The following is a 14,321-nucleotide window of genomic DNA, read 5'->3' on the forward strand; positions in this document are numbered from 1 at the left end:
AATAATCCTTGGGTCTTGAGAACTTCAAGTCTTCAGAGTCTTCAGAACTACGTCTTCAGTATCCTTTTTCTTTAGAAACCTAAATCTTCAGAGCTTCAAGTCTTTAGAGTATTTAGAACCGTGTCTTCAGAGTCTTCAGCACTTGGTCTTTAGATTGGTTTCTTTAGACTTTGTATTAGAGTCACAACTTCAAAACCTTCCTAAGCGCTTTGCTATTGTTCATCAGAACTTGTGTAGCGCAGAAGCGGAACTTGGTATCTTCTTATATGTTGGTCACGCCTTTCATTAGATTCAAAACCTGTTTGTTAAAAGTTCAAAGCAATAAACATTAGAGTGCCAAAATTTTTCATACAAACATACTCATTGTTATCATCAAAACTCAGAGATATATCGCAGAACCAAATCTTGTTCTAACACGTCTTTCATAGCCGCTATAACCCCCAGTTGCGATATTTATAAGTCGAGTTCCAATTGTTAACTAAATTAGTTAAAAGGATGGTTAACTATTTTAAGAAGTAAGTTTGAATGATGGACATAAGCTTGTGGAGGTGTGGGTGGGGGGAGGTATTGGAGTATACTAAATGTAACTACTTCAGAAAATTAGTTAAAAGGGTGATTAATTACTTTAGGAAGTTAGTTAGTATAATGGTCAGAAGTAGTTAGGAGAGTTAGTTAAAATAACTAACTCTCAATTAGCTTGTGTAATAAACTAGTAAGCTTGGAATATACTTCTTTATACAATAAGATATTGAGAAATTTCTCTTTCCATGCATCATAGTTCATTCATTACTCATGAACTATTTTATCATTTTGGATAATTAATGAAATTTTTTGAACAAAGTCTTTATGGGATCGATATTTATCTTATGCTATTGAATTGACTATAGATATTTGCACATGATTTAAATTTTCATCTATTCAATCAATCTGGTAATTTAATTCATTAGAACATTTAATTTATTCTTTGATCATGTTTGAATTTCACAATAGATCTTAGCACTTTTCAGTAAGTAAAAATCTAATATTAATGTGAAATAAGGTGAATTTAACAATTTCGATCTCGAGGCCTTATATACCGACGCAAAAAATATTTTTATTTAAAATTGTTTTTAGATTATAATTTACAATGTAAAAGAACTTTTTTTTTTGGTGTGGAGAAAATTATAACTTTTTTCCAAAAACAATGAAAGTTTAAGCCGATCTAAGATCCATGATATACATCTCAGATAACTAACATGTTACCTAAAGAACTAGTTAATCTCTAGAGTATCTAATGCTACATGACTCCTAATACATTTAGACTCAGGGGCGGAGCCAAGGCCCAGCTAGCCCGGGCAGGCGCTCGGGCTCAATCCCTATTTTCTTTGTACTCTCCCCAATTTAATAGTCGATTTTTAGACAAATTCAGGGGCAAAATTAGGGACAAAATTAATAAAAATAGGGTGTGAAAATTAAAACAGATAAATAATCAATGGTGTAAAGTTTTTGCCCAGGCTACCTAAAATTCCTGGCTCCGCCACTGTTTAGACTTGCTACTTTCTTCTCACCACCATAAGCTTTATGGTGTGTATGCTATCCAAGGGGAGTTATTTGTTGCAGAAGATCACCTCATTTCTCATCTGCCAGATGTAATAAACCGTTTCACTGATGCATACAAAGCTCTTTTCCATCTTTTTTTTAATGATTCCTTAGCAATCCAGATCCGTTCCATATCCCAGTTTCCAGCATTTTGATTGTAACCGATCCATTGTAACATCTTTTGACATATGTATCTGGTATAACTGCAGGCAAAGAAAAGGTGATTCAATGTTTCATTGTGATTACAGAAGCTGCAAACACCTGTTGTAATGCCAATTCTCTCAAGTCGATCCATAGTAGGAATTCTGCCTAGCACAGTTTTCAAAGAAAAGTTTCTTCCATGTGGTAGGGATAATGTCACCTCTGATCTCCCTGTACATGTGTTTGGTTTGATACACCCTTTGAGTAATGCTGTCACCCCAGTACACATTATTCAGAAGTAGATTCCTATGTTTCATAATCGCTTTTATCATAAAAGATCTTGTATGTTTAGTTTCCCACTACAAGATAGGGGTTCCCTTCATATAGTAAGCATTCAACCATCTTATCTATAGCTTATCAGTTTTCATGTGAAGGTTCCACAGAATTTTTAGCATGGTCACTTTGTTCCAATCCTCAAGATACTTCAAATTAAGGCCACCTACATTCTTTGGTTGACATACATCTTCCCATGCCACATGAGCTTTCTTCCCTGTGGTTTTTCTAGACCATGGAAAATTATGACAAATGGTGTTAATGCGCTTGATGACAGTTTTTGGCATTGGGAAGACCTGCATCCAGTACCCTGAAATGTTCATGAGAACACTCTTCACCAACTGTTGTCTTCCTGCATAAGAGATAAGCTTTGTGGACCAGTGTTGTATCTTTCTTACCATCTTGTCAATAACAGGTTGGCATTGGCTAATGGTTAGCTTTCCGCTCGATAGAGGCACACCAAGGTACTTGAATGGTAGTCGTCCCTTGGTGAAATGTATTTCCTCCATAATATCATGTTGCTCTTGATCTTGTGTTCCTCTAAAATAAATTATGCATTTAGCAGGATTTATTGTCAATTCTGTAGCCTCAAAGAATTGTTTGAAGACTGCCATCAAAAGTTGTATTTTTTTCACATCTCCCCTAAAGAATAAGAGTAGATCATCTGCAAAACAAACATTGGTTATTCTAAGCTTGGCACATTTTGGATGATAATTGTAATCAAGGTCCTTCTGCAATTTTGTCAAACACCTATGGAAATATTCCATTATAAGGACAAAGAGGAGGGGTGAGACAAGGTCTCCTTGTCTCAGGCCCCTCTTGGCTTCCAAAATACTATTCATTTGTCCATTGATCAAATATCTATAAGACACATACTTGACTACTATCATGATCCACCTAGTGAATTGAGCAGGGAAACTCATTTCCTCCATTACCATCTCCAAATCATTCCACTCCATAATGTCATATGATTTTTGCAGGTCAATTTGTAAGGTGCACCTTGGTGAAATGTTCTTCCTATTCAAGGTTGTTAAAATTGCGATTTAAATCCTAAACTCTTAGATTTTACGTTTTTAGATTGGCATTTAGTATTAAATCGCAGGTAAAATCGTTTTTAAGTAAAATCGTATACTGGGTCGATTTTACACGATTTAAATCGCTCTAAAATCGTGTAAAATCATATAATCGTTGGAATTTACTCTTTAACTTGATTTTACTTTTTTTTTTCTTGAAATTTTAAAAAGCCCAACCCAATAAAACTTCTCCCACTTTAATACTTTATTCACTTTAAATAACTTTATTTTTTATTAGACATTAGACTTTTCATTTATCAGAGCAATGAAAATTAAAATTCTTTGAACCCTATTGTCACTCCACTTGTGCGACGCCAGACCTGAGCTTCAACGACAATATTTTGTGAGCTTTCTGTAGCAACCTGCCCTAAAAATTAATATTTTTTAGAGTCGCCACCTATTCTGAAGGGCGAATAGGAAACCCTACGCAGTTTAGAGATCGGGGTAAGTTATTATAATCAGGTCGAGGGAAGGTGTTAGGCACCCTCAACCCTTTCCTATTGGCTTTGAATCTAAGGGTCAAGTTTTATGGCTAAAAGTTAAGGTTAATAGCTAAGGAATTGAATAGGGGGAAAATTGAGATTTTAGGGAGGGGGACTCGCCTTGGTTATCCAAGTGCCTACGTATCTCCTTATGGAGAATCAGAGTCAACGTAGTTCGGGCACAGGGTTGTACGCCTTAGAATTGATATGATATGGTTTGAAGGCTTTTTGAATGGCCTATCGCAGTTTTAGAAGTTGTGATTTGAAAGGCATTTTGAATTGCCTGATTGAAAATGATGAAGATCCGTAGTGTCATGGTTTAGTGTGTTTTGACCGTTTGTTTGGGCGTACAACCCTGATTTGATATGTCACCGTTAGATGCGATGATCAATAGATTTGATCAGTATAGCTAACGGATTAATGGGGCATTGCTGGTTACTCAGATCGATAGATTCGATCGTTGCGGGCAGCAAATTAAATGTATTTTAAATTAAACATTTTTTTATCTCTCGTCTAATGCGACTAATAGCTTTAGTCGGGTCGAGGAGAGAATTAATGTTAATGTTTTCGCCAAACGACAATGGGATTGGACAAACCCCATTACTAACTCTCTAGGATTTTTTATGATTTTTTTTAAAGTAATTAAATTAATTAAAACAATTAAATTGAATAGTCGAGATAATTGAATAAATCGGGAGAAATCCTAAACCCTAGTCTAATCCTAATTTTATTATTTAACCCTAATTATATTATTCAAATCCTAAATTAAATAAATTAATTAACATTTTAATCTAACTAAATTAAATAATGGTGTAAAATAAAAAATAAATAGAACCTGGGCGTGATCCTGTGTGGCAGCTCCTTGGGGGTTTATGGTGTGCCTCCAGTTCTGTGTACGTTAGATTTGGATGATAGGAGATCCTAGGGTTGATAATGAAGAGTGCATCATATTCCTGATGAGCTTGTATGCATGGAATCTGTACATAGAAATTATTTGCAAAAAGAATGCAGGGGCCAGGGATAGAACCCTGGACCCTGGGTTGCCAAACAAACGCTACACCACCCAACCAAGCACTTGTTGTTGTTAACAAAATACCTCAAATAAAATAAATATAAAACGATAATGCACATGGGAAAGTCAAAGGTCTGTTCGCCTGGGCCCCTTGGTCACCGAGTCCTCCAATGAAAGAAGGAGAGAGGAGTCTGCAGGTTTGACTCTCCAACCCCTTCGCTCCACGCGTGACGAGAGAGAATATGAATGGCTGACTGCCCAATGAGGAGGCGCCAAAAAGCCACGCATGCAGTCATCACTCCTAGGGCCGCCGGAACAGTATTTCCGGTCTTCTTCTCCGATCCACCATAAACGGTCACCTGCGAAATATTCAATAAAAACATCCAAGGTTAACCCTACCCCCCCTAATTCATACCCTGCGAATCCATTGGTGACATTGGTTTTGGTTAAAAGTCCCTGCAAATTTCGTTTCGAAGAAAAAGAAAGCTCCACGGCTATTAATGGAGAAGCCTCTTCTCCACGTTCAACCTTGCATCTGATGCTCGAAACCTGTTATAATAGTCCCCCTGAGTTCGTACAAACAATCAAAACCATTAGAAACGCGTGGATAGAAAGAATCGAAATCCAAGATTTTTTACAAAACGGCGCCTTCGAGTTGAAGGATTCTGGGGTACTTTTCCCTTGTTCCTAGGTCCGTGATTGATCCTTAATACTTCAGGAATAGGAAGGGAGGCTTAGACACGCTGGAGAGTGGCTGCAACACAAGGTTTGGTGGTGCAAGTTTCTTTTGAAACTTTTCAAGTACAAACCCTAATATTCTTGGCTCCCTTCCCCTATTTTCGTCCCCTCCCCTTTGCTGAACACCTTTTAGAATATATATGGTTGTATTAGGTTATTCTATGGGCTTGGATTCTTTATCTTTGGTCCCTTTGATTTTTGCATGTATATGCATGAGATTTTTCTCCTTTTTATTTGGCTAAAACCCTACCTTTTTCCTATGAACAAGAATTGGACCTCCTTATAGTATTGTTTGGGCTTTCATGTGATTAAAACAAAAGCTATGCAATTTAATCCATTTGTTTGATATTTTGTCTTAATTTATTTAATATTTAAATGAATAAAAACCCAAATAAATAGTAAATAAAATTATAAAAGGGTGAACATGGATTTAGAGGTCTCATACAAGGTCATGACCATGTTTGAAATGAAAATCTTAGGCCCATTAATCAAGAAATTCAAAATTCATCCTTTAGGGTTTTATGTATTTCTCCAAAATCGACCAACTTCTAAGCTTTGTACCTCCTTTGATTTTAATCATATGAATGTATTCTAGGACTTCTTAGAAAGCTCAGAGAGTCCTCTAAATGACTCTTTTGGTTTCGTCTCAATTGAAGCTTCCATGCCCAAGTTATGAGCTTTGACCCAAAAGGTGTTTCTTGTTGACTTTTTGGAGGACCTATAATCTCTTATACCATATCTCCCAAATGATGCATTTCTGGCCTTGGCTTGTGAGAGACAAAGTTGTAGAGAATCAAATTTCCTTTAAAATAGGTTTTGGTTGAGAAATTTTTGATGCTCCATTTGAAAGTTATGACCAGTCAAAGTTAAGTTGACTTTCTCCTAAAAAAACCCTAATTTGAACCTTTGCATTTGTTCATTTCTGATTTTTTATTGATGGATCATGATCAAACTTTGATCAAATGATGGATATAACCTCACATACTTGATGTTGACCAAAAATCTTGAAGTTTGACTGTATTTTGACTATAGTTGACTTTTAGGTCAGCATAGTCGATTATTGGTCATCTGAGCCATTGAGTGAGCAATCCTTGGAATTGGATCTTGACATTTGACATGGATATGCTCTGGTACATATGTGACACCTTGAGATCCATTGGAGGTCTTAGAGATTCAAAATCTTTTGATAAACTGCAAACCCTAGTTTAGGAGGCCCTCGATTAGGAGAATGTTGCCTGAGTAAACCCTTGAACCTTGAGTTATTGAAGATGAAAAGAGGAGGGCAAATTTTGGGGTATGACACTTTCTTCATTGATTGGTAAGTATCTAAAAAGTGATCCTTCTTCTCAAACGATGTTAGTTTTTAAGAGTGATTGTACTTTGGTTTCTATTATGTGATTGTACTTTGGTTTCTTACTCTGTTTGTAACAGTGTTGCTAGTTTTTCTATTATGTGTCTTGCTACTATGGTTTGTAATCTAAGTGATTGTTACGGTGTTTTTCTATTTTTATTATTATTTTCATATACCAACTTAATAGAAATTTATTGAGTCTTACTAATCAGTATCCTTAGGACACTCTTTAAGCTTACTAAGTAAAAAAAATCTTTATAAAAGTCAATATTTCAATTTCCAATGCATTGAATACACACATTTTAAATTTTTTACCACTTTAAAAGTGCTCCAGTTAGCATTTCCCAATATTCAATCTCCATATATATATATATATATATATATATATATATATATATATATATATATATATATATATATATATATATATATATATATATATATATATATATATATATATATATATATATATAAATTATTTTAATGAGGTAAACTCTACGATTTTACGTTTCGATTTCACCTACTCAAAACGAGTCAAACTAAAAACTCGATTTTGACAACCTTGTTCCTATTATAGCCTCTTAACAATTCATAAGCCATGATGATATTGTCCTGAATTTTTTTCCAAGTATAAAAGTTGTTTCATCTACAATAGTATTTATCACTTTGCTCAATCTATTTGTGAGGATTTTGGATATGTTTGTACAAGGTAGTACAACAAGCAATTGGTCTCATCTCTCTCATAGTCTTTGCCTATTTGGTTTTAGGGATAAGTGTGTGCACTGCATAATTTGCAGCCTTGTAAAATCTGTTGTGCTAAAAGAAGTCTTTGTAGAACTTTGCATTGAAGCCATCAATGCCTGGTGCCTTGTTATCCCCGAATCCCTTAACCACACTCCAGATTTTCTCTTCAGTGACTGGTTTGGTTAGGATGTCATGTTGATCCATTTTCAGTTGGGATCCTTCTTTCAATGTATTGATATCAACATGTTTAAGGGTGGTAGAGGCTTTGCCAACCAGGTTTCTGTAAAAATCCAGAACTTCTTTCTCAATAAAAGAACTTCTTTATAAAATACTTCATAATAATTAAAAAAAAAACTAATTTGATTAACATATGAATTGAATGATTAAAAGATAATCTTGCCATAATTGAAAACAAAATATATCTTTCTAAAATTTCTTTAGATTGCACGGGCGACAGTCCGTACTCCCGTAATGTATGTAAAGTTTGACCATAAATTTAATTTTTCTTTTAGATATTATCGATAGATTTAATATTAACCACTTGAAATGCGTATGCTACAGGAGTAAAATAATATTATGCCACTTCATAAAAATACTAGAGTTTACAATTTTATTAACCTAGGAGAGATTATATATATATATATATATATATATATATATATATATATATATATATATATATATATATATATATATATATATATATATATATATATATATATATATAAACTAGGATATAGTAAAATTAAATTTTGTTTTTAAATTATTAATTTATAAATATCAACAATTTGTTTATATTAATACTTAAATATAAATAAATGTTTTCGTAAAAAATTAAATACTAAAGTAGTAGTTTACACTCATTAAACTTAATTATTATATACCAGTTGAGTTATAATAATTAGTTAGATGCTTTTTTATAGCAAATCATGAACTACATATTAAAACAAAAAATAAAGAGAATCAAGTTTAAACATGAAAACCAAGAGAACCAACACATCACTAACAAAACCGGTTAAAAACTAGGAACAATGAAGCCTAAGAGAACAACCTAAAAAGGGCAAACCAAACAACAACGGAACAAAAAATAGAGAAGAACAACAAGCCATAAACAACCTCCACACTAGACTATAAAAAGGAAAAAGCCAACCTTTTACAAGTCTAAACTATACAAAAGCTACAAACACGACTGACATCCGAAGAGGACGAGCTAAAGAAAGGAAGACCCGAAAACATGTCAAAATAAAAAGAGTGTAGCTGGCCACCCAATATACCCCTAAATACCTAGCTAGAGTGAATCCTGCTCTCAACCTAACACAGTAATGATCAAACCCAGAGCATGGGCATGGATTCAAAAACTCATTCTCCCAAACCGGGAGAGGTCGTCTCCACCTAAAGCTCCACACCCAAGCGGCCTCTCCCAAGCATCCTTAGAATCCACAATTTGGTTTTTCTACTTTAAAATAAGAAATAATCGCTCAAAAGAGACTATAATAGGGTTGATCCAACCTAGACGTTGTGCCAAAAATTGATATTTTAACTAGCCCCTTCCATGTTGGCATAGAAAAAGGCAAACCAATCTGACTCCAAATCAAGAGGAGACCTAAGAAGTGAAACCCCTCTCCACCACTAAAACAATCTCCTAAGGTCTCCTACCATACGCCCCCCAATGGGGAACCGAACCCTAGAGAACCATACCTCGCAGCACAAACATCTCTCCACAACGAAAGCATATTCAAGAGAATCCTTCACATCCACCTACTTATCAAATCAAGATTTACGATACTAAGATCCTTAACTCCTAAACCACCCGCCCTTTTGGGCTTACTCACATCTACCCACTTACGATCCTAGATGATATAAAAGATCGGTGATTTTTAATTGTATGATTGTTGTGCAAAAATATTTTTCATGATTAGAACATGTCCATTAAATTTTAATATATTGAATATTTCCACCCATTTCAAATTATAAACATTTTTTTTAAATTAGAAGAAAAAATTAACTTTTATATTTTTTTTTTGGCTTTATACCACCGGTTTAGTCCGGTTCGGGGGCGAGTTCTGGCATCAAGTGGTTCCATCGCCCTCCCGATCGCAGTTGCGGGGGATCGGACCGTGGTTCTCCCTACCAAGTCCAGCGCCAATCACCACTGGACCAACTAACGATTGGTATTAACTTTTATATTTTTTTTAAGGTGTTACTTTGTCTTGTATTCCTAATAATTAATAACTAATTAAAGTTGTTTTAATTTAATTATAGTTTTAGTCCATTCACAAATTAGTCTCTGTATTTTAAATAAAAAACTCATACACCTTTTTTACTTCTAAAACATGTGTCATTGGCTTACGGCAATTTTGTACTTGTGCTTGTGCTTGTGCTTGTGCTTGTGCATACTAAATTATAAAACAGTCGCTACAAAATTCTATCATACATACAATATTTACACATAACGGATTGATTGTTGTTAATCAATTAGTTAAATTTATAATTTTTTTCCGATTTTTAATAAAATATGAATAATTATAATAAATAAATTTAAATTTAATTAATATAAAAATTATATATGAGACAAAACCTTATAATTAAAAACTAATTAAAGTTAAGGTTTTTAATATCGTGAAAATAAAAAGAAGAAAAAATATAATACAATAATATTAGAGCTTATGTGCTTCCCTCAGCCTAAAGCTGTCCTCGAGAACATTGATTCCCTCTGCAGAATTTTCTCCGGAGTAGTAAGGATACTATCTCTAGGAAGAGCTCTGTTGCTTGGGCTGATGTTTGTAAACCACATAAGCAAGGTGGTTTGGGTGCCATCAACTTGATTATTTAGAATCAATGTACTATGCTAAAGCACCTATGGAATATTGAGAGAGAGCTTGTTGTTAAGAACATCATTGACAATATTGTTTATTGTGGGCGGTTCTACAGAATCAATGTACTATGCTAAAGCACCTATGGAATATTGAGAGAGAGCTTGTTGTTAAGAACATCATTGACAATATTGTTTATTGTGGGCGGTTCTACAGAATCAATGTACTATGCTAAAGCACCTATGGAATATTGAGAGAGAGCTTGTTGTTAAGAACATCATTGACAATATTGTTTATTGTGGGCGGTTCTACAGAATCAATGTACTATGCTAAAGCACCTATGGAATATTGAGAGAGAGCTTGTTGTTAAGAACATCATTGACAATATTGTTTATTGTGGGCGGTTCTACAGAATCAATGTACTATGCTAAAGCACCTATGGAATATTGAGAGAGAGCTTGTTGTTAAGAACATCATTGACAATATTGTTTATTGTGGGCGGTTCTACAGAATCAATGTACTATGCTAAAGCACCTATGGAATATTGAGAGAGAGCTTGTTGTTAAGAACATCATTGACAATATTGTTTATTGTGGGCGGTTCTACAGAATCAATGTACTATGCTAAAGCACCTATGGAATATTGAGAGAGAGCTTGTTGTTAAGAACATCATTGACAATATTGTTTATTGTGGGCGGTTCTACAGAATCAATGTACTATGCTAAAGCACCTATGGAATATTGAGAGAGAGCTTGTTGTTAAGAACATCATTGACAATATTGTTTATTGTGGGCGGTTCTACAGAATCAATGTACTATGCTAAAGCACCTATGGAATATTGAGAGAGAGCTTGTTGTTAAGAACATCATTGACAATATTGTTTATTGTGGGCGGTTCTACAGAATCAATGTACTATGCTAAAGCACCTATGGAATATTGAGAGAGAGCTTGTTGTTAAGAACATCATTGACAATATTGTTTATTGTGGGCGGTTCTACAGAATCAATGTACTATGCTAAAGCACCTATGGAATATTGAGAGAGAGCTTGTTGTTAAGAACATCATTGACAATATTGTTTATTGTGGGCGGTTCTACAGAATCAATGTACTATGCTAAAGCACCTATGGAATATTGAGAGAGAGCTTGTTGTTAAGAACATCATTGACAATATTGTTTATTGTGGGCGGTTCTACAGAATCAATGTACTATGCTAAAGCACCTATGGAATATTGAGAGAGAGCTTGTTGTTAAGAACATCATTGACAATATTGTTTATTGTGGGCGGTTCTACAGAATCAATGTACTATGCTAAAGCACCTATGGAATATTGAGAGAGAGCTTGTTGTTAAGAACATCATTGACAATATTGTTTATTGTGGGCGGGTTCTACAGAGACCTTAAAAACCACATTGCTAGCCTTATGACTTTCTAGTTTTTAGGCTTCTCTTGTTATCTTAGTTTGTTGCTCAGTTGGATCATTTTTGATCGCTTGTACCTCTTTGCCTTTTTGGGATTAATAAAGTTAATTCTTTTCAAAAAAATTTATAAATTTTTTCACCCTTCAATTTTATTCATAATGTTTATCTACAAACAATTTACTTAGGAAGTCGTTGAAATGTACGATTCTTACCTGAAACAAATATTTGTTGCTAATTAATTAGTTAAATGTTACATAATTATTAGAAATTAATTTAAGTCTAATATCGACTTAAAATAAGTTGTTATTAAATTTATGATTGAACTCTTAAAGAAAAGTCTACATTTTATGATAAAATTTTCACATCATCCAACAAAAAACTAAGATAAAATTTCAAGACGCGTTAAGTTATTTTTTTGAGGTAATTATTATCTATTTAAATCGATGGGTAAAATAATTTGAGTTATATGCATCGAGTCCCATCAAGTGCCGTTTTTTTCTTTAAAGGTGGCGCTTAAGATTTTATTTTATTATCAAATATTCTATTTCCTCTGTTTTTCAAATAACCGAGGGGTATAATACTCATATTTTACTATAAAAGGATTCTCTCGCAAAGTTTTGCCCTAAACCTAACTCACATGTTTAGTTGCTCCATACTCTTAAATATCATTCTTTCGAATGGAATGCGATACTATTTTTTTGGTTTTGTGTTTTTGTTGTTGTTGTTGTTCTTACACCAACATTTAAAAATCATTTTTCTGTTCTAGCAATCTATCTCACCTAATATTGTTGTTGTTTTTGTTGTTGTTGTTGTTGTTTCCACCTCTTGTCAATGTTTAATGGAATAATTTTCCAATATTATTAATCAAAGAAAGCTATATATATATATATATATATATATATATATATATATATATACATATATATATATATATATATATATATATATATATATATATATATATATATATATATATATATTGATTTCTTCGATTGACAACATTAATAAATATTCTTAATCATATTACAACACAGAAAATTGGTGAATGATAAAAAATTAAAAAAGGAAATAATACATTTTGCTTCAATTTTTTTTATTCACCATTATTATTTTTTCAATAGAAGTAATCTATTATCTCGGGTATTTTAGAAACCGAGGTTAAAAGTACCAATTTTTTGTATTTTGTATTTAAAAAAAAACTTTTTACCTTGAGTTTAAGTCAAAACATAAGAAAAAAATAAACGTATTTATTGTGTTTCTTCGCCGTCCTTAAATAAATTTTTGGGTTCAAGGTTTGTGTTCTTAGATAATCATATAATTGAATACTTATATTATTTATCTAATTTTTTTGGTTTTATGTCATAAACAAATACATGAAATATCTAACATTTGATCTTTCCCAAGATTCAATGAAACGAGAATCTAATATTTGATCTTTCCAGACAGTGATGACAATGAATCAGATTCAAAATTTGTTATATATTTTTACTTTAGTATTCCATGTAAAAAATGTAATATTATGTGTAAACAATATAATTTATAAATAATTTAATTTATTATTCTGTGTAAACAATATAATTTGTATATAAAAAATTATTTTTCTCTTCGATTTTAATCATAAAATGAGAGATATGTGGCGTTAATTTTAAAAATATAAAAAATATTGTTGGGATCAAATCAATGACCATTTCAACTATCTTTTTGGTTAATCAGAAACTAAGGAGTAAAGTGTCAAATTTTCATAACGCATTTCCTTAGATCGCTAGTATCACTAAGGTAAAATTCTTTTTTGTGCCCGAAGTAACATGTAATTTATAAACAATTTAATTTATTACTATGTGTAAACAATATAATTTATATATAAAAAAAATATTTTTCTCCTCGGTTTTGATCATAAACCAAAAAGTATGTGGCAGTAATTTTAAAAATATAAAAATATTGTTAGGATCAAATCAATCAATGACCATTTCAACTATTTCAAACATTGTACTACATTTTTAAATAGTATTGAATTAAAGAAATATAGACGACTGATAACTTTTATTTATTTTCACAATCTAATGAGTTAAATTAAATTTATAAAAGGTAAAATTGAAAGTACCATCATCCAACCCTTCTTGGTATTTTATGCTTTGGCTCTGTTTGGTAAGACATGTTTTCGAGCTTATAGCTTATGTCTTATATCTTATAAGCTCATATGATAATTTAGACCCATTTGGTAACGATCTTTTCATCACAAGCTTATAGCTTATTTTACTAGCTTATAACTTATTTTCCAGACGCTATTTCAAATAGCGTTTTAGCTTATGTCTTATAGCTTATTATTTTTTCTTCCTTTTTATTCTTATTATTTTAATTAAAATTCATTTTTAACTCTTATAATTTATTTTAATTTAAAATAAAAAATTATATATTAAATATTTTTTATGTCATTTTACATTTATAAGTTAATTGAACCGTTAATTTTACCAAACACTTCAATTAGCTTATAAGCTATCAGTCTCAACCATTCGCTATAAGTTATAAGCCATCAGTCATCCGCCATCAGTCACAAGCTATAAGCTATTAGCTAGCTTACCAGTCAACCGCTATTTTTACCAAACAGACCTTATCTCTTTCCCAAGTTTTATTGTGTAT

General features: G+C 32.5%; 1 protein-coding gene across 1 annotated transcript; it reads right to left on the reverse strand.

The window, feature by feature from the left end:
* Positions 1-2,126: 2,126 nt before the first annotated feature.
* On the reverse strand, positions 2,127-3,011 carry LOC131657932 (uncharacterized). The gene has a single exon (XM_058927278.1). It carries the CDS (start codon positions 3,009-3,011, stop codon positions 2,127-2,129), a length of 885 nt encoding a protein of 294 aa, XP_058783261.1.
* Between the last annotated feature and the right edge of the window lie 11,310 nt (positions 3,012-14,321).

Source organism: Vicia villosa, linkage group LG3 (genome assembly GCF_029867415.1).
Source record: "Vicia villosa cultivar HV-30 ecotype Madison, WI linkage group LG3, Vvil1.0, whole genome shotgun sequence".
Lineage (NCBI taxonomy): Eukaryota > Viridiplantae > Streptophyta > Magnoliopsida > Fabales > Fabaceae > Vicia > Vicia villosa.

Coding starts and splice junctions, on each gene's coding strand:
- LOC131657932 (XM_058927278.1), bottom strand. CDS start 3,011: ATGGAGTGGAATGATTTGGAGATGGTAATGGAGGAAATGAGTTTCCCT.